At 46.1% G+C, this 27,342-nt stretch overlaps 1 protein-coding gene across 2 annotated transcripts in view; it reads left to right on the forward strand.

Moving 5' to 3' along the window:
• The window catches only part of TBC1D10C (TBC1 domain family member 10C), a 349,369-nt gene that overhangs the window by 270,095 nt on the left and 51,932 nt on the right, over positions 1 to 27,342 (forward strand). For both annotated transcript variants that reach the window (XM_085651636.1, XM_085651637.1), the window contains exons 7-8: positions 20,690 to 20,755; positions 26,655 to 26,844. In XM_085651636.1, the coding sequence (XP_085507762.1) occupies positions 20,690 to 20,755; positions 26,655 to 26,844 (256 nt within the window). The remainder of the gene's footprint in view (positions 1 to 20,689; positions 20,756 to 26,654; positions 26,845 to 27,342) is intronic.

Raw genomic sequence — 27,342 nt, forward strand, 5'->3', positions numbered from 1 at the left:
CTTGACAGCTGTCACACTCGCTCCGGTGTCTCTGAGAGCTTCCACCCTATGGCCATTAATGGTCACCCACTGCCTATATTTCTTAGTGTTACTAGGCAGAGGGGTTGGAGGGACCATTTCCACGTCTCCTAAAGAGACCAGGGACATTTCTGCGGGACCCCACCCACCGGGGGCACCCATCTCATCCCCTCCCAGGGCTACACTCGCTACCTGACGAGGGGGTGCACGCGGCGGTGCATTCGAATCCTTCATGGGACACTGGGGATCATAATAACGGTGTCCCACCTGCTTACAGGCATAGCAGGTCATGGGGCCCCTGTGAACAGGTTTACCTGTCGGGGCCTCTGGCTTCTTTACAGGGGGAGGCTGGGAACCCTTCCCTTGGTTCCCTTGGGGACTACTTTGGGGCCCTTTCTGAAACTCCCTCTGTTTACCCCTGTCCCCCCCACTCTTCTGCTGGGGACCCTGCCCACCTTTGGCTGAGTCTCCCACTGGACCCTTGTGGACCCTGGTACTGACCCAGCGGTCCGCCTCCTCAGCAAGTTTTCTAGGGTTAGATAGCTTGCTGTCAACAAGGTGCTGGCGTAGCTCTGGAAAACAGTTATTAGACAAGTGCTCCCAAGCAAACAAATCATAAAGAGCATCATAACTATCAACCTTGCTACCCTTTATCCAACCATCCATGGTTCTGCAGAAAAAAGACACATATTCAACCCACGTAGTACCAGGCAACTTCTTACATTCTCTAAAGGTTTGTCTGTACTTTTCTGGAGTTAAGCCATATCTCAGCATTAAAGCATCTTTCATATGAGTATAAGACATCCTATCCTCAGCAGGAAGGCTCAACAAGGTATCTCTCCCCTCGTTTGTAAAGCGGCTCCACAACCCCGTTCCCCAATCCTTCTCAGGGACCCGGTGGGCCAACAATGCTAACTCATACGCTTTAAACCATTGGCTAATATCTTCATTCTTACTGTAATCTTTGATCACATCCTTAGGAAAATAAAACCTACTTTCTGCAGGCACGGATGGAGTGCTGCCACCAGAGGGGTTCAACTCTAAACTCTTAGTTTTAAGCTCCATCTCCCTCACCATCTTCTCACGTTCAAACGCTAATTTCTCTCTCTCAAAATCTAATCTTTTGCTCTCCATTTCAGCTTCTCTCTTGCTTCTCGCATTCTCTAATTCCAACTGCCCTCCTAATTTAAGTTTTGCCATTTCTAACTTGTACCCCCTCTCCTTCTCCCTGTCTTCTAATTCTTCGGGGGAAAGGCTCCTAGAGGACGCACTACTGCCTGGAGATGACACTGGCCCACCTGTGGGCTCTTCCTCTTCCTCTTCTTCCTCCTCTTCCGGTACCACCACCGGATCAGAGGGATTTCTGGCCTCTAACCAGGCCTTCAGCGCTTTGAGGAAGCCCTCTTTCTTTGAGACACCTGTGGTAGGAACTTTAAACTGCTTGCAAAATCCTTTTAGATCTTTTAGCGTGTAGGAATCTATCTTCTCCTTATCGAATTCCCCCACAACATTCTCCACAGGTGTAGCAGCTCCGGCATTCTCCATGGTCAAAACTGGCAGTGTTTAAGAAAATAAGCTCCAGGAAAGCGGAGAACAAAAATAGAATATCCTACCAAAAACAGATTGTGGCTGCGTTATGGTCTGCCTTCACTATGTAGCGTACACTAATCACTGCACATGAGTCATAAATGCAAAGTTCAAATCCTCACCGCTGACCACCAATGTTAGAACCGGCGGTCTCTAGTTGGCAGAGGTATACACTTCTGACAAATAGGGACCTACCAACTCTAGTCAGGGAAAGGGGATTACACACTCAGATAACCCCTGCTACCCCCTTGGTAGCTTGGCAGAGCAGACAGGCTTATCTCAGAGGCAGTGTGTTAAGCATTTATGACCACATACAGTAATAAAGTGAATACACTACAGATGGACACGACACAGAAGTTATTATAAAAATAGTATTTTTATATAAGGCTTAGCACAAGACCAAATAACGACAGAAATATACCACAGTCTTAATAAATACTCTTTGGAAGGAAAAATAATAGTTCAAGTAAGGTTTCTTCTTGGCAAATAGTTCTTTAGCAAAGTATTCTTCTGAGCACAGTTCTTTGGCAACAATGTAACCCCCACAGGAGTCACACGACGTCGAGTCTACAAGATTCCCAAGGTTCGGCGTTGACCGCGAGGAGCGCTACGTCGAGCCTGGAGTCGCAACAGACCCCACAAGTACAGTACCTTGAGAAACGAGGAAAACGAGGATCCACGGCGTCGAGATGTCGGTGCCGAGGTCGGCGTCGATCGTGCCTCGGAGTCGGGTCAATCCGCAGCGGTGTCGAGGGATGTCGGGCCGGAGCAGCGCTCACGGCGTCGAGAAGGGCGTCGAGTCGATGCGATCAGCAGCGGCGTCGGGACGGGGTCGCTTGGAGGTGGAGCCGATACTCACTCCTCACTGGCGTTGATACCGGCGTCGAGACGGGGTCACTTGGAGCCGGGGCCGATACCCACTGCTCACTGGCGTTGCTGCTGGCGTCGAGACTGCAGATTTTCCCTGGTGTACTGGAAACAACACTTTCCAGCAATTCAGCAATTCAGTAGATGGTGAAGTCCTTTGGCCCTGTGACTTCAACAGGAGACTGGCACTCTTCCAGTCCTTGGAGATTTCCTAGCAAGTGTTCAGAGAGTACACACCAAGTTCCTCTCTCCTTGTTCCTTGGCAAAAATAAAGAAGCAGCTTTCAGGTTCCTCCACAGCAAAACAGCACTCTGGCAGAAAGGGGAGGCAAGTCCTTAGATCAGCAGGCTTCTTGTCCTTGGTACAGGTTTCCTTGTCAGGAGGGATCTGAGTTCTTGATTCAGGGGTCCTTCTCTTATACCCCTTTTTCCCTTTGTTCCCTTTGTCCAAGCAGGGAGATTCCCACCATCTCAGGTTTGTTGTGGGTGTTGCCAGGCAGAGGCACCTGGCCTATTCACTGAGCAGGGCAGGGTCCTCAGCCGCCCAGCAGGAGGCGGAACCAGTATTGTCACTGGCAGGAGCAGGGCTATCAGTCGCCCAGCAGGAGGCGGAGCCAGTATTGTGTCAGGCAGGGCAGGCTACTCTTCCCTCACTCTATGTGTAAACGCCCCATTCACCCCACACTGACTCACTCAGACCTCTGGAGCCACCCAGCCCCTGACACACACACCAAACCAGCAGAGACCGGTAGATAGTTGGACAAGAAAATAGCCACTTTCTAAAAGGGCTATTTTCAAACATAGAATTTAAAAACCATCCATCCTAAAGGGTGTGTTATTAAATTCTGAGTTCAGGGATACTAAACTCGACTTGCTACCATGCTCCCTGAGTCAGATAGATTATAATGGAGTTAATAATCCGTCTGCCCAGTCTGGCCTATTGGAGGCAGGTAGCCCTTCAATAGTGAAAAACGAAAATGGCTGTAATTCACTATTAGGTCATGCCACACACATCAGGGCATGACCTACCTTTTACCAACAATGCACCCTGCCCTAGGGCCTACCATAGAGGTGTCTGAAATGTGGCAAAGTGAAGGTTTAGAGACTGGTAAGTAGGTTTCCTTACCAAGTCGACATGGCAGTCAGGGACTGCACGCAGGCGCTGCGGTGGCAGGCCTGAGACACATTTTACACGCTGCTTCTGTGGGTGGCACAACCAGTGCTGCAAGCCCACCAGCAGCAGTTAACTTACACGCCCTTGGCACACGCAGTGCACTAGACTAGGGTCTGAACAGTAAGTCAACCAAGCCAATCATGGTAACACCAATCAATGTAACAATTTAACATAGGGAGCACTTGCACTGCGGCACTGATCAGCAGTGGCACAGTGCCCAAAGCATTAATCCAGCAAAAACATCGTAAACAGAGGAGGCAAACAGAAAAAAATGGAGGAGAGACTCATGCCAATGATGCCAGGTCTAACAATGGCCATACCCAGAGACTGTCCTTGCCTGACCCTAACATGGAGACTGTAAGGGTGCAGGGTGCAGGGTGCAGGGTGATCGGTGAGCACACTGAAGCTTGTTCCACGCTGGCAGCAGCCTCGGGTTTGACACACCCTTGACACAGGTCCTCGGCACTACCCATTAACCAGAACCCAGCAGTGCGGCTCTGGAGGCGCAGGGCTGTACCCCCAGCGAGGGCTGTCGGCATAAAGACACTACTTGGGAGACACTGAAGTTGGGACACCCGGTGAGCCCTAATACCATACCCCACATGTCATAGTGCGCTCGGAACGGAGCACGAGAGTTGCCGTGGGACCTGCGGACGCACTACGCCCCTTACACCAAGCGGGCGGCCAGAAAGATAACTTGGCCACACGACGACAACGGGCCGACTGTGCTCCATCCGCCAACTGCACTGAGCACGACGAACCTCATCTCAAACGCCGACATGGGGAAGCCCAGAGCAACACAGCAGGCGACGGTCCCGGAAACCTCACCGGAGAACCTGCCGCGCACTCATATGCTGGCCAGGTTCCCCACCACCCAACCAGACCCGATCATCTCGGACAAGCTGGATCAAGTGCTAGCGGCCATCGAACTGTCAAGGGTCTCCATGGAGGAGCGTCTCGGCGCCCTCACCACGGACATTAGTCTCATCCGAGATGATCACAGAAAGCTGTCCGACAGGGTAAAGGATGGCGAGAAGTCACTGGCAGACCTACAACCCACCGTCATCGAACAACAAAAGGCGACGCGGTCTGCGCTGGTCCGCCTGGCGGCCGTGGAGGAGCGCTTGGACGATTTGGAGGGGCGCTCGCGGCGCTGCAACATCCGCGTCCTGGGCCTGCCGGAGGGAGTCGAAGGGGCACATCCAATCACGTACATGGAGGCCTGGGTCAAATCTTTCACCCCACCAACGGAACGCACAGCTTTCTTCTCAATAGAACGAGCCCACCGAGTTCCAGCCCGCAGACCGCCACCCGGCGCCCCGCCTCGGCCGCTCTTAGCTAAATTTCTCCACTTCCAAGACCGCGACGCAGTGCTCAGGGCCGCCAGAAATGCGGTCCCCCTGCAGGTGGAAAACAAGCATATCATGATCTTCCCCGACTATGCACGGGCGGTGCAGAAACAAAGATCATCGTTCCTGGAGGTGAAACGCCGACTGCGAGCTAGCAACATACAATATTCATTATTATTCCCGGCCCGTTTGAAAGTTATCCATGCTGGCACCACCCACTTCTTCTCCACGGCCGAAGACGCGTGTGACTGGGCAGACCACCACTGCGCACAGAGTTCCACAGCAGAGGCCACTCGGGAGCAGACAAACAGGGTTCCGCGCGCCAGGCGGCGTGGACGGCAGCCATCACAAAGTCGGAGACTGCAGGGCAGGAGAGAGTTAACGGAACGTCGTGTCCTGGACTCCCCGGACCTGGAGCAAATCATACAGGAGCGACGCAAGGCCACACAGGCGGTGACGGATCTAGGGACTGCCTCGCAGGGAGAAGGCATAGACGGTGCCCCCCATCTTTTCTCGTCGGAAGGAGAAGATGATAGTGACGAGACTCAATCAAAAACCGACTCTGTCACTATGCCCCGGGTCACTCCACAAACTGCCGACACTCTGCACTGAGGAAATACGAGCTGACGAGCAGACGCATTCGGTAAGATTGGCGGACACATACTCCTGCACCCCGATACGCCACACCCACGAAATACATCGCAACACTTTTGTGGGTTCACCAACCGGATGACGAACATTGATCCTACTAATGCCCTATAGAGACTCCGCCCCACAGGCACGCGCTGCCACCCCATGCATCGATTGTTCACTCTCTAGTTCTATGAGAGTCAGTTTGGATGTATCGGCCTCGCCGATAGGTCCCAGGTATCGGGACTGTTTCCCGCCCCAGTTTCTGGTTCTACCGACCCGGTTAACTCTCACCCTTTACCCCCCAGGGAATGCCAGTGACAAGCTAACCGCCACCCTTGGGCGGATGCCACCAACCTCCATATCTGACGGGCGCAGGGCCAGGACACCGCCAGAACTTATAGCACAGCCACTCCTCACCGCACCTAAGGGCGCAGGTACCACTCACCACAAACTCCAATGCAAAACACAGACGTTAGCGTACTGACTTTGAGAACACGGGGCCTCCACACGCCTCGCAAACGGTACGCGGTCTACTCCTACATCAAGCGTCACCACTCACAAATAGCGTTCCTCCAAGAGACCCATCTCACAACACCAGAAATTAACAAACTACGGGCCAGATGACGAGGCACCATATGCGCCACGTCATACTCCGCTTACGCACGAGGCACGCTGGTCTGGGTTCGACCGGGCACCCCATTCCAGGAACTCCGAAGAGTGGTGGACAAAGAGGGACGATTTGCACTCTTAGAGGGACTCTTGGATGGGCAGCCCATTCTCTTGGGTAGCATCTATGCCCCAAATATTGACCAAGACAAGTTTTGGGAATCCCTTACTTGGGTGTTAGCTCAATTCACGACTATCCCATGGATCTTAGGGGGGGACTACAACTGCGCGCTCAACATCACACTAGACAGATCCCATCCACCACCGCCACATTCACCTGCACCGAAGCAGACTGAGCACTTTCAAAGGTGGGTTACACACTGTGCGCTAATAGACGCTTGGAGAGCACACCACCCTCAGACACGTCTCTACTCATTTCATTCCATACCACATAACCTAGGGGTCCGATTGGACAGATTTTTATGTTCCCCATCACTGATTCCTCAAATACAACACTCAGACTATCTAGGCCGCGTGATTTCGGATCACGATGCACACATCCTACGTATCCAATGGAGGCCCCCTCACCCTCCGGTGCCCACTTGGCGCCTCCCACGTGACTGTCTGACGGACCAAGTGTTCAAACACGACCACGAGCAGGACATCCAGGACTACTTTTCCAACAATTCGGGGACGGCATCCTCCAAATTGGTCGAATGGGACACATTTAAGATCGTAGCACGGGGAGCATGCATTAAGCAAATAATAGGAGCGCGACGCACACTCGAACGCACACTCACCACCACAGAACTGAAGTTGGCCACCCTCACTCGACAGGAAGATGCCAACGCTGCCACAGCAGCACAAGTTGCGGCAGCCAAACCACAACACGCTGCTACCATGGCAGACCTACGCAAATACAACTTTAGAGCCTACGCCTTTCGAAAGCATAAAGAAAGAGATAAAACGGGCACACTCCTAGCTTGGCTAGCAAGACAGGACACGGAAGTAAAACCCATCACCGAAATAACAGACGCTTCCGGTAATCTAGTGCGATCCCAAGTGGACATCCTAACTGCATTCCAGCAGTATTACACTATAATTTACCGCACCCCGTCACAGCTCGGGCAGGAGGCGATCGACCGCTTTCTGGACCCCCTATCTATCCAGCACATCTCAGAAACAGAGAAAAACACCTTAGACGCCACAATAACACCGACGGACGTTACCCACGCGATTCGTGCGCTGGCGCGAAATAAGGCGCCGGGCCTTGACAGTCTACCTCTAGAGTATTACAGCACCTTCTCCCCCCTGCTGGTTCCTCGCCTAACTGAGATGCTGGCGGTTGCTCTAGAAAGGGGAGAACTGCCCAGCTCCCTCCGCGAGTCGGTCATAGTGACGTTCCTTAAACCGCACCGAGACCCGCAGCAGTTATCTTCTTACCGTCCAATCACGCTCCTCTCGGCCGACTGCAAAATATTGGGGAAAATTCTAGCGGAGAGGTACGAACAAATTTTGCGACCCTTAATCCATCCGGATCAATGCGGGTTTGTGCCCGGCAGAAATACGTCACAAAACATACGGCGCTTGTTCCATATTCAGGATCAAGTGGCAAATACACACCCTAACGCGGTCTGCTTAATCTTAGACCTCGAAAAGGCCTTTGATACTCTTACTTGGCCATACCTTTTCGCTGTGTTGCAGCGAGTGGGGATAGGCCCAACCCTCCTCGCGTATATAAGGCTTCTCTACACCGGGCTCACATCCCGCATTCAACTGGGCCGCTACATCTCCTCATCAATCAAGGTGGAGAGGGGGACAAGACGAGGGTGCCCACTATCGCCCCTGCTCTTCGCTCTAGCGGTAGAACCGCTGGCAATCCGATTGCCTGAGGAGGGAACCGAATGGGGCATCCCCATAGCGGACACCGTCCATAGCGTCTCCATGTACGCGGACGACCTCCTGATATATATCCGTGATATTACCACAGACCTCCTCACACCCCTATGGACAACCTGACCTTTCCACAGGCGAGCCCAAGACCCACCCGGTCATTCACACCATCTTACATATGGGCATACAGGTCGGCACTTAGTTACTTGGATCTCTAAATCCATCAGAGAGCTTATGAATGAACCACTGCTCGCTCTCCGAGCCACATGGGAGGATGAACTCGAGCGTCAGTTGCACGACCGGGAGTGGGAGAGGGCCCTAGAGTTCCCTAAAAAAGTATCGAGGAACGCACATTTTAAAAGCATACAGTTTTATGTCTTACATAGAGCGTATCTAACACCAGCGCGCCTGCAGCGGTTCTACCCGGACACTCGATTTCTCTGCCCCAGATGTCGCTCATCAGATGCACACTTTCACCACATGTTCTGGAGCTGCCCCACCTTGCGGCAGTTCTGGTCAGTAGTCCTCGAGACACTTGAAGAACTTACAGGCCTTCCAGATATTCACACCTGGGAGGCGGTCGCTCTCGAATATTCCGTAGACCAAAAACACTAAAAGTGCCTATCCGCTTCGCAACCCTAGCAACGCTACTAGCGAAAAGAAGCATCGCCATGAACTGGCGAGCCCCACTGGGACCCCCGGTGGAGGCATGGGTGGGAGCGGTAAAAAAATGGGCGGCAGCAAAAGGGGAAATTAATCACCTACCAACAGTGGTTAGAAACTACTATAACCAAGGTGCTTTGCACGCCCTCGCCCATTGGGGCAGGACTGTATAAATCAATTGCAAATACAATGCATGTGTGTACTGCTGTTCCCCACTGTTTCCTGTGACAAACCAGTAAAAAAGGGATTTAGAGACCCAAAACACGTATGGAAATGGCAAAATATTTAATAAACTGGGAGAAGTGATGTTTGGTACCTTGCTGTCTGACGATTAAAAGGATATATTTCATGCTGTGTGAGGCTCCTTCGCTTCTCGAGCGACTCATGTGGTATGTGTACTGGCCTGGAAGGTGCCCCGCTGCAAAACAGTAGGTCCAGCGCTTTTGAAAATCTAAAGCTCAAGGAACGCCGTGTCCGGATTGGCGTGACATAAGTAAGCAAGTTCCCAAAATTGCTGGACAGTGATTTTTTAAGGTAAAAAAATTATTTGAGGAAATTAAGCAACTACCAACAGTGGCTAGAATCCACTATAATCAAGGTGCTTTGCCCGCACACGGCCATTGGGGCAGGACTGTATTAATCGATTGCAAATACAATGCATGTGTGTACTGCTGTTACCCACTGTTTCCTGTGCCAAACCAGTGAAAAAGGGATTAAGAGACCCGAAACGTGTATGGAAATGATGGCATAATATTTAACAAACTGGGAGAAGTGATGTTTGGTGCCTTGCTCTCTGCCGAGTAAAATGATATATTTCACGTTGTGTGAGGCTCCTTCGCTTCTCGAGCAACTCATTTGGGGTGTGTAATGGCCTGCTCTGGCCTGGAAGGTGCCCCGCTGCAAAACAGCAGGTCCAGCACTTTTGAAAAAGTAAAGCGCAAGGAACAACGTGTTCGGATTGGCGTGACTTAAGTAAGCAAGTTCCCAACATTGCTGGACAGTGATTTTTGAAGGTAAAAAAGTTATTTGGGGAAATTAAGCAACTACCAACAGTGGCTAGAAACTACTATAACCAAGGTGTTTTGCCTGCACACTACCATTGGGGCAAGACTGTATTAATCGATTGCAAATACAATGCATGTGTGTACTGCAGTTCCCCACTGTATCCTGTGCCATACCAGTGAAAAAGGGATTAAGAGACCCGAAACGCGTATGGAAATGATGGCATAATATTTAACAAACTGCGAGAAGTGATGTTTGGTGCCTTGCTGTCTGACGATTAAAAGGATATATTTCACGTTGTGTGAGGCTCCATCGCTTCCGAGCGACTCATTTGGTATCTGTAACGGCCTGCTCTGGCCTGGAAGGTGCCCCGCTGCAAAACAGCAGGCCCAGCGCTTTTGAAAAAGTAAAGCGCAAAGAACGACATGTCCGGATTGGCGTGACATAAGTAAGCAAGTTCCCAGCATTGCTGCACAGTGATTTTTGAAGGTAAAAAAAATCTTTGGGTAAATTAAGCAACTACCAACAGTGGGTAGAAATTACTATAACCAAGTGCTTTGCCCGCACACGCCCTTTGGGGCAGGACTGTATAAATCAATTGCAAATACAATGCATGTGTGTACTGATGTTCCCCACTGAGAAGTGATGTTTGATACATTGCTGTCTGCCGATTAAAAGGATATATTTCACGTTGTGTGAGGCTCCTTCGCTTCTTGAGCGACTCATTTGGTATATATATATATATATATAAAAGCCATAGTCCTTATTTGCCATATCCACAGCAACAAACAGGTACGGACCTCAGAGTACAGTTCCAGTGCAGTGCTTTTATTGCAGAAATATATGCATCCAAAAAATAAAACAGCAAGTGCCCAGCCTGACGCGTTTCGACCGCGTTTTCACGGTCTTGGTCACATGACACGCTGGACCAGTTAAAACCATTATATAGTGTCACAACGAGTTGAGTTAATAGTATAACCCCACCCTCTTGGCAATAGAAATAAACAACATACTATATAAGCGCCACTTCTATAAGGAAGTGTAAAAGCCTGGGGTCTGTAACAAACATGAAAGAACGACAAAATTGCTAATCAAACTTCCATAATTCAACCGCATTCAGTCATTTTAGAAACATAGATATAATATGCACTTTGAGCAAGTGGAAATATCAGTGTGATCATCAGGACCAAACACAGTTAAAATTGATGTATAATACATGGAACATCCCCCTCTCATTATTAAAATCACTATTGTTATGAGATAAACAAAGTGCTAAAACTAGATTGCAAGTGCAAAATATGTACAAAATATCAACAATAACTCATAATTGTTGTTCAATAATAAACTTAAAACAGCCAGACATGCCCAATTCATATAAATATATAGTGCAAGTGCACTGTAAACATATGACTGAGCGCAGAATGCCCAATTGTAAACAGAAATGATTTACCCATATTGCAAAATTGTCATTTACATAGAAATAAAGCGCAAGTGCACTGTAAACATATGACTAGTCCAAAACCAATAGACGTCATCATTGATTGCTCTAAAGCCTCCACAGTATACTGTAGATATGAAAACAGAGTTAAAAACCGAGTAAAAAGCCACCTTAAAACCACACAGCACAACATAAGATGAAGACACTAAGAACCCAGTCTATAAAAAGTTATGCTGATCTTCCCATCTGTTAAGACCATTAGGTATCTTAGTGTCTAGCAGCATGATAAATTCTGATTCTAGCTGCCGTAATCTCATTTCTCGATTGTCGCCCCTGATAGATTTAGACACTGAACCTATGACATAATAACTCAAATCATTGAGATTGTTGTTATGAACTAATTTGAGATGTCGAGCCACTGGATAATTAGGATCTGAGTTAACTACTGCGTGTAAATGTTGGAGTATTGTATTAAACACTTGAAGTTTTGTACTCCCAACATATTGTAGATGGCATGTGCATTCCAATATATAGACTGCAAAATTAGTCCTACAGGTAAAATGACCCTGGATCTTGATGGGTTTGGATTCAAAAGCAGTAGTGTACTCAGTGGTGTTTTTGCCGAATTTGCATGCTCGGCACGAGCTGCACTTAAAAAATCCTGACCGTGCAGACAACCAAGTGCTGGAGACAACCACCTCTGGACTGGTTTTAACAAGAGCATCTCTCATCGAGGGTGCTCGCCTAAAGGTTAAGAAGGAAGCACTGGCAGTATTTGTGACATAGTACTGTCAGACAATATTATGGGTCAGTTTTTATAAATAATATTTTGTACTTGTCTCTCTTGTCAACTGTACGTTGTTATTAGTCTAACTGAGTTCATAGGTTCAGAAGTATTCTGGGGTGGCTGTCTGAACAGGGAGTGTGCTAGTGGTAGTAACAGTTAGACATTCATCCCTATTGTGACTGTTGGCTCTACTTAGTGCAGCTTTCAAATCTTTAATTTTATAGCCCCTGGCACTAAATCGCTGGAAAGCTTCTGACTGAGTTATTTAGATCGGCCTCAGAACTGCATATTCGCCGGATTCTTAAAAACTCCCCATAGGGGATACTCCGAATTAAATAGTTGGGATGGGAACTGCTTGCATGGAGTACAGAATATCCAGCAGTCCTTTTTCCATGAAGTTTAGTATCGATGGAATTGCCCTCAATGTATAACTCCACATCTAACAACTGCACACTCTCATTGCTTATGTCAGCAGTAAATTTCAAATTAAGCATGTTGTTATTTATGGTCTCAACAAAGTGTCTGGCAGATTCCATAGACCCTCTCCATATTAAACAGACATCATCTATAAATCTCCACCAGTGGAGTACATGAATGTCAAATATGGCTTTGTGGAGGGTCCTGAGGACGTGCTCCTCCCACCAGCCAATGTGTAAACATGCATAGCTGGGAGAGAAGCATGCCCCCATCGCCACCCCACGTAGCTGCTGGTGAACTTCCTTATTAAACATAAAATAGTTGTTTGTGAGGCAAATATCAATCATTTTTAAGATCATGTTATTGTGTTCATACAGGTGAATACTGCGTTTATCCAAATAGTATTGCACTGCTTCCCTGCCATCAGAATGATGGATGCTTGTATACAATGAACAAATGTCCATTACTATCAAGAGACAATTGTCTTCCCATTTTACTGTCTGAAGTTTTGATAAAAAATGACCAGTGTCTCTGATAAAAGAAGGGAGATGCTCAACAAACTCATGTAAAAAATAATCAACATACTTAGACATGGGTTCTAAAAGACTTTTTTCAGCTGATGTTATAGGTCTATATATATTTATCATATTACATAATATATGTATATATATATATATATTACCTACTGGCGGTCGCCAGTAGGTAGTTATAGTTAGGACCACGTTTCCATAGGAAATCCGCAACATTCTATTTTGAATAACTTTTGCGCCGGTCGACGAATCCTCGCGAATTTTTCAAAATAGGTGGGGCGCTACGCTCCGCTCCTACCCTGAAAGTCTCGGGGGGATTCGTCAAGCGGGGGCTGAGATAAAAGGGGGGTCCCAAAACGCATTTTTCCCATGCATTTTTCCATAGGACCTTTAGACACAGCTACAGCCCGAACGGCTGAACAGAATTACTTGAAATTTGGCAGAGAGGTAGTCCTCTGGTCAAGGAAGTGCCTTTTGTAGGTTTGGTGTAAATCTGTTCAGTAGATTCTGAGAAAATAGCCTTTAAATCAATATATATATCTGAGCCAGCTTACGGTGCGCTTACGGTGCGCTTACCGTACGCGTACGGTGACGTGCGCGAGCGCGATTCTGATTGGCTCTTAGATCTTAGTAAACATTCGAATCGGCCGAAACCAGGAAGCTGCGGCCGCCATTTTCTCTCTCGCACTCTGAGTGGGGCAGCATAAATGAAGCCCAAAAATGTGTAAAGGGGCAGTATATTGAGATAATAATCACCCAGCAGTGATATACGGGCCCCCAAATAACCCCCAAGGCCCAAAAAAAAATGTTTTTTTTTTTAAAAATCGCCGATTACGCTTACCGTACGCGTACGGTAAAAATTTGGCAAAAAAAAAAAAAATTATCCACACTCTCCCCACCCCATGTGCAAATGGTGCCCAAAGGGCACCATTTGTGCATGGCATATCAGTCAAACGAAAATAATAAACAAAACATTTCAAAACGATGCGCATAATATGTCCCCCATGTGCGCACGGTGCGCGAAGCGCATCGTGCGTACATGGCCCATCCCGCATAATGTGGGCACGCGGTGCGCGCAGCGCACCGCGTGACCACCGTGCGTGCATGGCAGTAACTGCGTAAAGTGGGCGCGCAGTGTGCGCACGGAACGAACTGCGTTAACTGGGCGCGCACGCCACGAATGGCGTAAAGTAAGTTAGCATTTAAAAAACCGTACAAATTCACTGAAAAAACCATAGGTTTCACACACGTTATAGTTAGGAATTAGCATTTAAAAAACCTTGCAAATTCACTGAAAAAACCATAGGTTTCACACGTTATAGTTAGCTGTACATTTTACTGATAAAAAACCAATGAAATTCCCCCGTTATAGTTACTGTAGGCAACTATAACTCGCGCGACCGTAATCCTCTGCTGATGACATATGTGTCTTTATGAAAAAAAAATATTTGTAATATATGTATAGCTAAAATGTAATGGAAGAAGACATGGGCAAATAAGTGTCTAAATACAGTATTAGCATCAGCAGAGGGTTACGGTCGCGTGAGTTATAGTTGCCTACAGTAACTATAACGGGGGAATTTCATTGGTTTTTTATCAGTAAAATGTACAGCTAACTATAACGTGTGAAACCTATGGTTTTTTCAGTGAATATATATATATTTATATATGTAGATATATATGTCTAGAGAGAGAGATTTGTATATATTACCTACTGGCGGTTGCCAGTAGGTAGTTCTAGTTAAGACCTTATTTCTATCCAAAAAGCATTTTGTCTTTTGCCAATATCTTTGGCGCCGTATGACGAATCTTTGCGAAATGTTCAAAACTAATGGTTCACTCAGGTCAGCTCCTGTCTTGAAAGTTTCGGGGTGATTCGTCGAGCGGGGACCGAGAAAAAAGGGGGGTCCCATAATACGTTTTCTCCATGTTAATTTCTATAGGAAACTTTAGACACGGCTACAGCCCGAACTGCTGAACGGAATTACACCAAATTTGGCAATAAGGTAGCTATTGGTTCAGAAAGCGTTCTTTTTGTTAAATAGTGTAAATCAGTATTCATCAGTAATGTCATCAGTGATGTCACTGACCATGTCATGAGTGATGTAACATGTGACATCATCAGCAATGCATTGCGGGGCGCAATTTATAGTTAGCTCAACTAACTATAATGGCCGAATATCTCTGGTTTTGTATGAGTGAAATGTACAACTAACTATAACGTCCTCGAAACCTGTTTTTTTTTCAGTGAATTTCTAAGGTTGTTGAAATGCTAATTTCCTAACTATAACATCCCTCAAACCTATGTTTTTTTAGTGAATCTATATAATTATTCTATTATGTTAAAATGTACTAACGAGCTTAAACTTTGATTAATAAAATAAAACTAAGTTACATTTATTCACCACATAACTTTAAACAAATGTTACTACATATTAAAAATACAAAAATGTTAGCGAGGGTGGGTGGTATTTTTTAAAATAAATGAACAAAATTAATTATTTATTTAAGACACACTTAATTTGATGAGTTAATGTGCAGTAACATTTTATTTTATTTGTTAATATTGCGGGGCAGATTTACAAGCCCCTTGCGCCCCTTTTGCGTTATTTTTCCCATGTTAAAAATTACTCAAACGTTGCGCAAGGGTCTTGCAAATCTGCCCCTGAATGTTTAATATTTCATTTGAAAAAAAAAGAATAATAGAAGTTAATCATTTTCCCTATTGTTTCCATCAAAGAGATTGTGGCCTCGGTGTTGAAGATCTCCGCCTACTTGTGAAAAGTTGCTACTAATACCTTTGCACTTGTGTTGTAAGGAGCTCTCCTGCCTGCCTTGAGTGGTTAAAGATGTGTAAGTCTACACATAAGTGTAAATTTACATGCGGAAATAGTGATGCAAAATGGGTACATTTGCACCTAGGTGCAAGAGTAAATTTACATGAGTAAATCTACAGTTGCTAATTTACATTTGTGAATCACACCCCAAGTGTTGATCTCCAATATCACTTTCCACTTCACTGACGCACCATCTATTTGCTGACAGTTCCTCTATTTCTGTTTGTACTAAATTATTCATATTATGTTTGAATAGCACAAGTACACAACCAAAATGAAATGCAGTTTTGGACCATTTCCAGTGTGTGTTGCCAATGAAGTGCAGGATTATCCTGATCCATATAGAGCTAGGGTGACAGAAAATGGAGGTGCATGGGGCACCTTTTACATATACATATTGAGCTTCAGGTTGAATAGTGCTGTGAGTGTGAGGGAACCATTGTGATTGTTTGTGAATATCCAAAAGGTAATGGCTGTGGTTGTCCACGAGATTAGCATTGTCAACTCCTTTGGAACTCCCATGGGATATCCACTTGCCAGGTCTAAACTCACACTACTTCGGGAAATTAGACCAAGTTGCAGATTTTCCATATTCCTTAGTGTCATTCACACCCACAAATACTTCCAAATCTTTAGTCTGTGAATCATAATGTGTTATTTGAGGGTGGATTTTAGGCAACTGTTCCTTTTTAATTTGTGTGTATCTTGCTTCCTAACTTTTGTTGTTTTTCTTTCTTTCTTGAAATATGTTTTCCTTTTGTATTTACTTCATATTCTTTATTTCGTTTTCCTTTCTACCTGCCTTAGTTGTTTTTCTTTTTCAGCCATATTTCACTTTGCCCACTTTATTTTACTTTTTTTCTTGCTTTCCCTTTAATTTATTTTCAAGACTTTATGCTTCTCACCCACGTACTTCTGCAGAATGTCTAAATAAGTGGCCCTGTGAAGGAGAAGAGAGTAAAGTACTTGGTTAGCGGGGACAATACAATATTAGTAGTGGGTTATATGTCTGGGGCTGATATTAACCCTGCACCCACCCTTCAGCAATTCATAGCGCACTAATCACATAGGAGGGTACCTAGGTGCTTGCGCTAGTGCGTAGGTGTATGGTCCCCAAGGTGCTTATATGAAGAGCCAGGTCTTCAGCTTCTCATGAAACTCAAGAATGAGAAGGAGGCTCTGATGTGTAGAGGGAGGTAGTTCCATGTCTTGGGTGCAATGTAGGAGAATGAGCAACCTCCAATTTTGTTTTTGTGGATGTGGAGAGTGTGTGCGAGTGAGAGTGAGGCAGACTGTAGGTGTAGTTGGTGTTGGTGAAAGTGTATGCCTATGTTCATGTATTCTGGTCCTGTTTTGTGTAGGACTTTGAATGTGTGTGTGAGAAGGGTGAATTGGCTGTGCTTGTGAATAGGGAGCCAGTGAAGCTTCCTGCGGTGTGCAGTAATGTGGGTGCGGCATGGAAAGTCGAGTATGAGTCTTGCAGCAGTGTACTGGATGGTCTGGAGTCTGTGTAGGAGTAGTTTGGCAATTCCGGCTTAGGCAGTATTACTGTAGTCCAACCTGCAGGTGATGAGTGCAGGCGTGATAGTCCACTTGGTGGTCTGAGGCAACTATTGAAGCAGGAGGAGCCCAGTGAGTTGTCTTGAGTCATCGTATTGAGCTTGGCATCTAGTAAGATAATTAGATTTCATGTGTGGTATGTGGGTGTGTTTGTTGGTCCTAGCTTTGTCAGCTACCAGTTGAAGTTCCATGTGGAGGCCTTCTTGATTAAGACTGGTACTTCTGTTTTGTCAGAGTTGATCACAAGCAGTTGGTTCGCATCCAGTCTGCTACCATGCTCATGCTGTTGGTGAAGTTGTTTCTGGTGGTGGTTGTCTTGTCCATCAGGGAGAGAATGATTTGGGTGCCATTGGCGTAGGAGATGATGGTGATGTCTTGTGATCAGATGATGTTGGTGAGCAGTGTCATGTATAGTTTGAAAAGGGTGGGGCTCTGGGATCGCTGCGGGACTCCGCATATCAGTTTCCTGGTCTCTGATGTGAAGGGGGCCAGCCTGATCATTTGGCCTCTTTCCCTGAGGAAGGAACAGATTCAACAGATTCATTTGAGAGGGGATCCTTGAATGCCTATCTCATGGATTCTTCTGATGAGGGTATTTGGGGAGACAGTGTTGAAGGCCACTGAGAGGATGTGCAGGATGAGGGCTCCTGTTTCTCCTTGGTCCAGGATGATTCAAATGTAATGGGTGGCCGTAATGAGTGCTGTTTGGGTGCTGTGATTCATTCTGAATCCTGATTGAATGTTGTCTGGAAAATGGTGAAGTTCGAGGTGGGTTGTGAGTTTTTTGTTGATGGTCTTCTTAATTACTTTGGCTGGAAAGGAGAGCAGGGAGATGGGTCAGAAGTTGTTCACTTGATTAACTTTGGCTGTGGGCTTCTTGAGGAGAGCATTGATTTCTGCAAGTTTCCAATCATCCGGGAAAGAGGTGGACAGGATGGAGGGGCTGATGATGTGGGACAACGTCGTGCTGATTGGTGATGTTCCCAGGTTGTAGATGTGGTTGCCCTGAGTGGATGGTCTGCATGATTGCCAATACGTTGTTTTTGGTGAGGGTTGTCGATTTGGTCAGGTGGCAGTCTTGGTTGATGGTGGGAAGGATATCGACGAGTTCTCTGGGGTGGGATTGGTGTGTGATTTGCTGTGCAAGAAGTTATATTGGTTTTCACAGAGTTGTTGGGAGGCTGCAATGTTGTTGACAGTGGACGAGGGTGAGGTGACATCCTTGACAATCTAGAAGATCTCCTTGCAGCTGTTTCACTTTCCTTTGATGCAGTTCACACGTGTTTTTGTCTTTGGTTTCTCTTACTTGCTGGTGCTAACATCTGAATTCACCCTTGTAGGTAGTTCTGGTGGTGGTGTCGTGGCTGGCTCTCCACTTCCATTCTAAATGTTAGCAGTGTTGTTTGGTGTCTCAGATGTCTTCTGTGTACTAACTGGCCTGCGTGTTTGATCTACTATGCTTCTTGGGTTTGATGGGAGTAAGTGAGTCCGTGCAGTTCGTGATCTAATTGTTGAAGTCCTTGTCCAGGTTGTCTGTGGGGCTAGGTTGATCCATGCTGAGGCAGCTGAGCCAGTTACTTCTGTGATTTTGCCCCAGCTGCAGCTTGGAATGCTGAACCTGGTAGGGATGTTAACTTGAGGTGTGTTGATTTGGAAGTGGATGTTGGAGTGTTTGGTCAATATGAACTGTGTGGTGGAGTTGTATTTGATGCTGTAGCTTGTGGTGTAGATGGGGTATAGTGTGTGTCCTGTGGTGTGTGTTGGCTCTGAGAAGAGCTGAGTGAGTCCGATGTGGCTTAAGCTTTTGTAGGAGTGCTGTGGAGCAGTGGTCGTTTCGGTCTTCCAGGTGAAAGTTGAGGTCACCAAGGAGAATGTAGGTTCTGGGGCCGATTGTGAGCAGAGCAACAAAGTCGATGATGAGGTTGGTAAAGGTGGCTCATGGTTCAGATAGACGGTAGGTGAAGATTCTGTTCAGGGTGAAATTTTCAGATATTTGCAGCTTGAAGTGCAGGTGTTTCATGAATAGGGTGCCATTCTCTGTGGGTGTTGTATTTTTGAAAGATTCCTTGGTGATGATATCGAGGCCTCCTCCAGGCTTGTGAAGGCGGTCAAGTGAAGCTATCTTGTAGCCCACCAAGAATGCCATGGCAATGTCGGAAGCAGATTGCGGGTATAGGTTAGTCTCTGTGAGGAAGAGGATGTTGGGTGTGCAGGTGCGGGCCATGCAGGTAAGATCTGTCAGGCCGAGTCCTAAGGAGTCGACAGAGGGAAAATAAAATAAATAATGAATTGCCCTCAGCATCGTCTGTCGACTCCCTTCCACCCGGCCCCACCGCGCTTACCTGCATGGGCCGCTCCTGGGGTGTGTCAATGCTCAGTAGATCTCACATTTTGGTTGTATGTTTGCTGAGTGATATTGTGTTGAGTAGCACGCATGCGAATGGGTATTGACGTGTGGGTTTGCTGTGGCGTGTGGTGTAGGATGGGGTGTAGGTGTTGTTGGTACTTCTGTGGCATGTATGTTGGGGGTTTGCATGGTGGTTAAAGGTAGGTAGCTGCTGGAGAGCTGGCAGTGGGTTCAGGTGAAGCTTCTACCGGTGTGAGGCATGGTGTGGCAGCAGCTGGGGATATGATCTCTGGGGTCGAGACACCTAAGGAATGCTGCCGAGTATCACTGGCCAGTGACTAGAATAGGGTTCTTGTCACTGTGTGCAGTCCAGGTGCAGAAGGGCTTGCCTTTGGTACACTTTTGGCATGCCAGTGGTGCGTCCACTGTACATCTGTGTTGCAGCTGCTATTAAGTAATTCTTGGGAGGGGGAGGAGTGCAGGGTGCCATGATGTATTTCCTGTGCTGATGGGTGATGGGAAATGAAGCCCTCTTGCTTGGCTTCTTCTTTCATAGACGGTTTTGGCAGCAAAACCAGTAATTTTACTTCCTGTTCAGATGGATAATGAGAAATTCAGTGATATCACTTCCTGTTCAGGTGGATGATGAGAGATTCCGTGATGTCACTTCCTGTGCTGATGGGTGATGGGAAATTAAATCTCCTTGCTTGGCTTTTTCTTTAAAAGACAGTTTTAGTTTGAAAACCAGTAGTGTCACTTCCTTTCCAGATGGATGAAGGCAAATGCAGTGATGTCACTTCCTGTGCAGGTGGATAATTCAATTGCAGTGACTTTGGTATTAATACCACCTGTTATTAACAACGCTATGACACTGATAACAAGTCTGCTGCTACAAGTATGTTAAAATATTATTACTGTCTGAAATGTCTGGTCACACTTTTCTCTGTTTGAGGAAGCTAAACGATGTTTTACGTTTTTTCAGCAAGCTTTCTGGTGCCTGGTGCAGATGTGTGAGAGATACCTGCCTGGATACTACAGCCCTGAGATGGTAACTGCCCTGATGCTGTTAACTGTTTTGGTTCTTTAGGGAGTTTATGAGTATGCACCATTTATGTAATCAATAACAATATGACAGTGAAACTTCTACCGCGAATTGCACCTATCCTGCTATCCCCAAATAAATGATAACGAGCGAAACATCCCAAGTACGTTTGTGTGCACACTGTTTAAGCACCCACTGTCAAGGTGGAGGTCCTCAACCAGACTAAACAAATTTGTAATCAACGTCAAACGGTGCACCACTGAATGCTTGCATATTCAACAATAATAAACAAGGTACAAAATTAGTGTCAAGAAAATGTGTTCTCTAAATCTTCTTTTTTATTATTCATAAATTGTTTAGACGTGACATGTAGTGAAGAACAGCCAACGCGTTTTGTCCAGTACAATGGACTTCTTTAGGGAATAGACAATTGTGAAAAGCTTATTCAAGTTATAATTATAGATACAATGCGATCCATCAATTACAAACAATATGCTTGCATACCTTTGGGAGATATTGGTTCGGAACCTTAGCATCAGCGCTTATTATAGTGTTGAGCTTTGGGTCAATTTGCCCTGGGTCGCCTTATTTGTGTCTGACCTCGCCTATCGTTTATAGTTGATGGATCACATCGTATCTATACTTATAACTTGAATAAGCTTTGCAAGATTGTCTATTCCCTGAAGAAGTCCATTGTACTGAACGAAATCTGTTGGCTCTTTTTCACTACATGTCACGTCTTAACTATTTATGAAAAATAAAAAAGAAGATTTGTACCTTGTTTATTATTGTTTAATATGCAAACATTCAGTGGTGCACTGTTTGACGTGGATTACAAAACCATTTATATAATATCTAAATTCTTGCGCCTCACTGCGCTTTGCAGGCAGCTGTACAAGAGGTGGCTGGAGGCTTCATTGAGCACAAAATACTTTGTGAGTCTCTGTCAGACACATAATATACATCAATTTATCTATTTAATGAGGCAGTCTATAAAGTGATATGTGTCATGATACATTACCTTCTGAGTATTTTTGACAAAGAAGCCCTCCGCTGTGCTCTGAAGTATATGTGGCATAGGGTGAGTTATCTCCCAGACATCCTACAGGTGTAACCTGGCCTGGAGTGGGCATCAAATGCAAAAACAACAGTTGATGGACAGAATGCAGAACAATGTCATACATTCACCCCAGTACAGAGATCTGGGCCTAAATCCATCGTTTTTTTGCTCACCATGCCATTCCAGTTTGAACCCAGCCATATGCAAATCAGTCTTGACCCTGTGCCTCATGGGAACAGTCCAGCTTGAACTGCCAAGCCAGGTCCTCCCTGGCCTGGAAACAAGCATCCCAGGACCGGTTTCGGGGTTTCACCCCTCTTCAGCCAGGATAGCTTGATTCCAGTGGCATGGAGAGCACGGAACCCACGTCTAGGCATACCCGTCCCACTCGGGGTGACACATGCAAAAACAACAGTTTATGGACAGAATGCAGAACAATGTCATACATTCACCCCAGTACAGAGATCTGGGCCTAAATCCATCATGTTTTTGCTCACCATGCCATTCCAGTTTGAACCCAGACATATGCAAATCAGTCTTGACCCTGTGCCTCATGGGAACAGTCCAGCCCGAACTGCCAAGCCAGGTCCTCCCTGGACTGGAAACAAGCATCCCAGGACCGGTTTCGGGGTTTCACCCCTCTTCAGCCAGGATAGCTTGATTCCAGTGGCATGGAGAGCACGGAACCCACGTCTAGGCATACCCGTCCCACTCGGGGTGACACATGCAAAAACAACAGTTTATGGACAGAATGCAGAACAATGTCATACATTCACCCCAGTACAGAGATCTGGGCCTAAATCCATCATGTTTTTGCTCACCATGCCATTCCAGTTTGAACCCAGACATATGCAAATCAGTCTTGACCCTGTGCCTCATGGGAACAGTCCAGCCCGAACTGCCAAGCCAGGTCCTCCCTGGACTGGAAACAAGCATCCCAGGACCGGTTTCGGGGTTTCACCCCTCTTCAGCCAGGATAGCTTGATTCTAGTGGCATGGAGAGCACGGGACCCACGTCTAGGCATACCCGTACCACTCGGGTGACAAAGGCAAAAACAACAGTTGATGGACAGAATGCAGAACAATGTCATACATTCACCCCAGTACAGAGATCTTGGCCTAAATCCATCGTTTTTTTGCTCACCATGCCATTCCAGCTTGAACCCAGCCACATGCAAATCAGTCTTGACCCTGTGCCTCATGGGAACAGCCCAGCCCGAACTGCCAAGCCAGGTCCTCCCAGGACTTGAAACAAGCATCCTAGGACCGGTTTCGGGGTTTCACCCCTCTTCAGCCAGGATAGCTTGATTCCAGTGACATGGAGTGGGCATCACACTGGACAATTGCCAAAAGTAGCATATGCCACCAGCCCTAGTCAGGATTCAGAAGTGAAAAGGAACCATGTCCACGATGCGTTATTCCCCCAGGCACTTTTGGGCTAATTTTACTGCTAATCCAGCCTGCGCTAGTCCTTACCCACATCACTTGTTGAGCTCAGTGCCATTCCTCAGATTTAAGTTCATCCTCATTCCTCCCATGGAAGTTAGGTCCATTCCAACCCTCTGGTATTTGTCATTTAAAATCTTGAACAAGAGTTTTTGGGATGCTTTCCTGACTTGACTCCTTACTATCATGTCCTTGTCATACTAAGTTATTTCACTCATTGATAACTTAGTCCGACTTCTTATTTCAGGATTGCTGCTTTGCTGTACAAAAGAGCAGCCTTCTTATACCAGTGAATTCATGCCTGATTTAGAGCTCAGGGTACTTTAAATACTAGGGGCCCGATTCACAGAACTAACTTAAGACAAAATCCTAAACTTACTACCATTTTGGTATTCACAGAAGGCACTTACTCATTTTGGTATTCTCAGAAGGCACTTACTCATTTCGGTATTCACAGAAGTCAGGAGTCTTAACTTTAGGACTCCTAAATGCCTTCTGTGAATACCGAAAGTCTTAAAATTAGGATTTTTCGCAGTTTAGTAGTAGTATACTTAGGACTCCTAACTTTAGGACTCCTAAATGCCTTCTGTGAATACCGAAAGCCTTAAAATTAGGATTTTTCTCAGTTTAGTAGTAGTAGAGTTAGGAGTCCTAACTTTAGGACTCCTAAACTGAGAAAAATCCTAATTTTAAGACTTTCGGTATTCACAGAAGGCATTTAGGAGTCCTAAAGTTAGGACTCCTAACTTCTGTGAATACCGAAGTGAGTAAGTGTCTTCTGTGAATACCAAAATGAGCAAGTGCCTTCTGTGAATACGAAAATGGTAGTAAGTTTAGGATTTTGTCTTAAGTTAGTTCTGTGAATCGGGCCCTCCATGAGGCTGACAGAGTAAAACACTCCCCAGAGAAAATGTACTCCTAATTTAAAGTGTCCTTCAGTTCAGCGGACATCGCTTAACATTGGCAGGAACTGCCATCATGGTGGTTCCTGTCAATATATTAAAAATTAGACGAACTGTTCCATCAACATGATGGTACAATTCGTCAAACTTTTACCCGTTTTTTATTTTCAAAAACAAAATCCAAAAGTGGTATTTTGTTTTTGAAAATACAAAAATAATGACCCCCACAGAATGCAAGTAACCTGCCATGGTGTGGGGGAAAATTTTGCAGTTTTCACTTCCACTTGCCACCAGCTTTTATCTGACTGTGAGAGACAGTGAAAACTGGTCATTCAATTGCCTTGTCCACTCTAAATCAGGCAGGTGGTCAAATGGACCAAAGCTCCAACGGCCATTACTCTGTCAGGCTGTTGAAGGAGTACGTCAGCGACAGGGATGAAGTTCTTGATTGCTGACATACTTAAAGTCTGCCTGTCTGTAAATCAGAGAGGAAGACATTCAGTTTGCTGTAGAGAGAACTCTCTGTTGCGACGGAGTACCCTCTCCGCCCAAACTCTAAATCAGTGCCTTTGGGTTCTGGCTAGTGTTCAGAGCAATCTACAGCACAAAATGACTTTCTGTTCCATTCACTAACTTTACATCCATGTGCTACTACGTTTGTTAAAATACTTGTGTTTTGTGGCAATTCTGCTTATTAAGAAGTGCAGTGGAGGCTGCAGTTCATGCTACTCTCCTGGCCTTTGTACTTGTCCTGTCTAGGGTCCGCCTTTATAAGGCTTAGCTTGCCTGTTTGTTTTTTATGCTTAATTCTGAGTCTGTAGTGGCCTGCACTATTAACAGAGAGGGTGGCAGTTGGGGCACACGTGCACACATAAACATTCATTCACACTCATGCATTCACACATGCATGCACACACACACTTCTATTCACAACATTCACTTCCATATATTCATGCATGCATGCATGCACCAAACATTAAAAATAAAATCATACTTACCTGCGCAGCTCTGCCTTAGAGATCCCACAGGGCTGGAACTGCTGCCTTCCTAACTTTAGATCAGCCAATGAGGAAAGGCCACAGTCCCACACTCGTCACAGAGTGGGATGGGGTCAGTGAGTCTGCTGACCCCACTCTGTAACGAGGTGTCAGTGATTGACATTCAGTCCTGGGCACTTCTGGGCTTAGGACTGAAGCGTCCAGGTCTGAGGCAATTAATGATGCTCCCTCTCATCACAAGAGGGAGGGCCTTGAGGTGCTTTGTCAGGTTCAAGATCAGATAAGAAACAGGGGAATGATTCTGTTCAGGAGTACAGAGGTAGGAATCCTAAACTATATGCAAAAACAAAATACCTCTGACACCATGGATCCAATTTTTCAAAACGCGTTGGTTATATACTGTTGAGAGGCTCGCTCTAAGAACCTAGCAATAACTTTGGTCCCGGACTTGGACACAATAGAGCCCACGGCGAACGGCCCTATACTAGGTTCAAGATAGTGGTGCGACCTCCCTTTGGTGCAAGAAACTAGTGTACTCTGAGGACAGAAATGAAAGGAGTCCCTGTACTGTTTATTACGAAAGGAGTAGGTCTATTATATGTCTGTTGAAATGTACAGTCCTTGATGCCTGTTAGCATCAATATGTTTTATGTTTGTAAATTGTATAGATGGTTGTTTATTGTAAGTATGGTCTAAATGTACAAAGTATGTCTTTTGTTCATACTTTACACAAAAAATACGGCAAGAAGGTAATTGTCTAGCTAGTTCTGCATAGGGTGAATGTGTTTTGGGGAAAAGTAAATAAAAATCGTTTCATATATTCAAGTATAATCCAGGGATAAATAAAAAATCCAACTGGAGAAAAAGACAAATTGGATCCATGGTGTCAGAGGTATTTTGTTTTTGCATATAGTCTGGTTCAAGATGTCACACCACTGGAGCTGGGACTTCTTCAGTCCGGAAAAGTTCAACTCCAGCAGCCATGAGCCTGAACATTTAGCACATGTCTAGCTCCTGGCTGCTTGACCTCAAAATTAAGAGTGTCTATCAGGCTGACCTTTGTTCAGCCTGACAGACTTTATTTATAGTGGCCAAAAGGTGAGGGGACAATAGGATGGGCCACGGCTGTCCTGAGTATCCTCTTTGTGGCCGGTAAAATAACATTTTACAGTGGCCAACTTATAGCCTCTAATACTTGACAAGAGGGGATTTTTGCATTAGAAAAAGAGGCTCCTGAGGAGGGCCGAATCTGAATGACCACATCCGATGCTCTAATCCTGTACCTACATATTTTACCCTTAGACTAGATGAGTGCCGTATATGCCTTGCCTGAATAAAATCACGTTTTCAAGACGTCACACCCACCCCGTCGCCCCGCGGGTATCGGTTTGTGTGCAGCAGTGTGACTTGCATGCATTGTGTGTGTTGCATCAAGAGGTTAACCTCTTGGCAACAATGCCCTATCTCAACCAGTCTAACCCCTCGCTGTATCTGCACAGGAGGCCGTACAGTTGGATGGGGAAGTCTTCGTGGCTCTGCTGAAGAAGGTTTGTCCTGCGGTCTACAAGCATCTGAAGAAGCATGGCGTGGGCCCGCTGCTCTACGTCACTGAGTGGTTTCTCTGCCTCTTCACCCGCACTCTGCCCTTTCCGACCGTGCTCCGTATCTGGGACACCTTCTTCAGTGAAGGTGAGTGGCCTTGTCATTCCGGCAGAGCCTATGTAATGTTGCACACATGCATGTACACACACACACGCACACACACACACACAGGTGTACACACACACACTCTCTCTCTCTCTCTTTGACTGTTCTATGAGATGTACAAGGTCACATCCCCTGATAGCACGTTGCATGATGTCACCTTCGAATCTTCTCCATTGTGCTGTTCATTGCACACACACACACACACACACACACTCTACCAGTCACATCTGTAGAAGTGATTTGGGTGGGGCACACAAGGAGCTACTGATGAAAGCAATGAGGCAAAGTACAACGGGAACTTTGGAAAAGTGTGTATTTGTATACGTGTGTGTACCTACCTACATATATACAAGAGCATGTATAAATAACTATAACCCAGATCTAATAGTGACTGGGGTGAGTGTCTGAAATGTTTCAGTGCTCCGTCCATCATCTCCTTGTATTGGCTTTGTTCGCCCTAAGTTGGCAGGGTATGCCCAG

The sequence above is a fragment of the Triturus cristatus genome, chromosome 4_1 (assembly GCF_964204655.1).
Source record: "Triturus cristatus chromosome 4_1, aTriCri1.1, whole genome shotgun sequence".
NCBI classification, from domain to species: domain Eukaryota; kingdom Metazoa; phylum Chordata; class Amphibia; order Caudata; family Salamandridae; genus Triturus; species Triturus cristatus.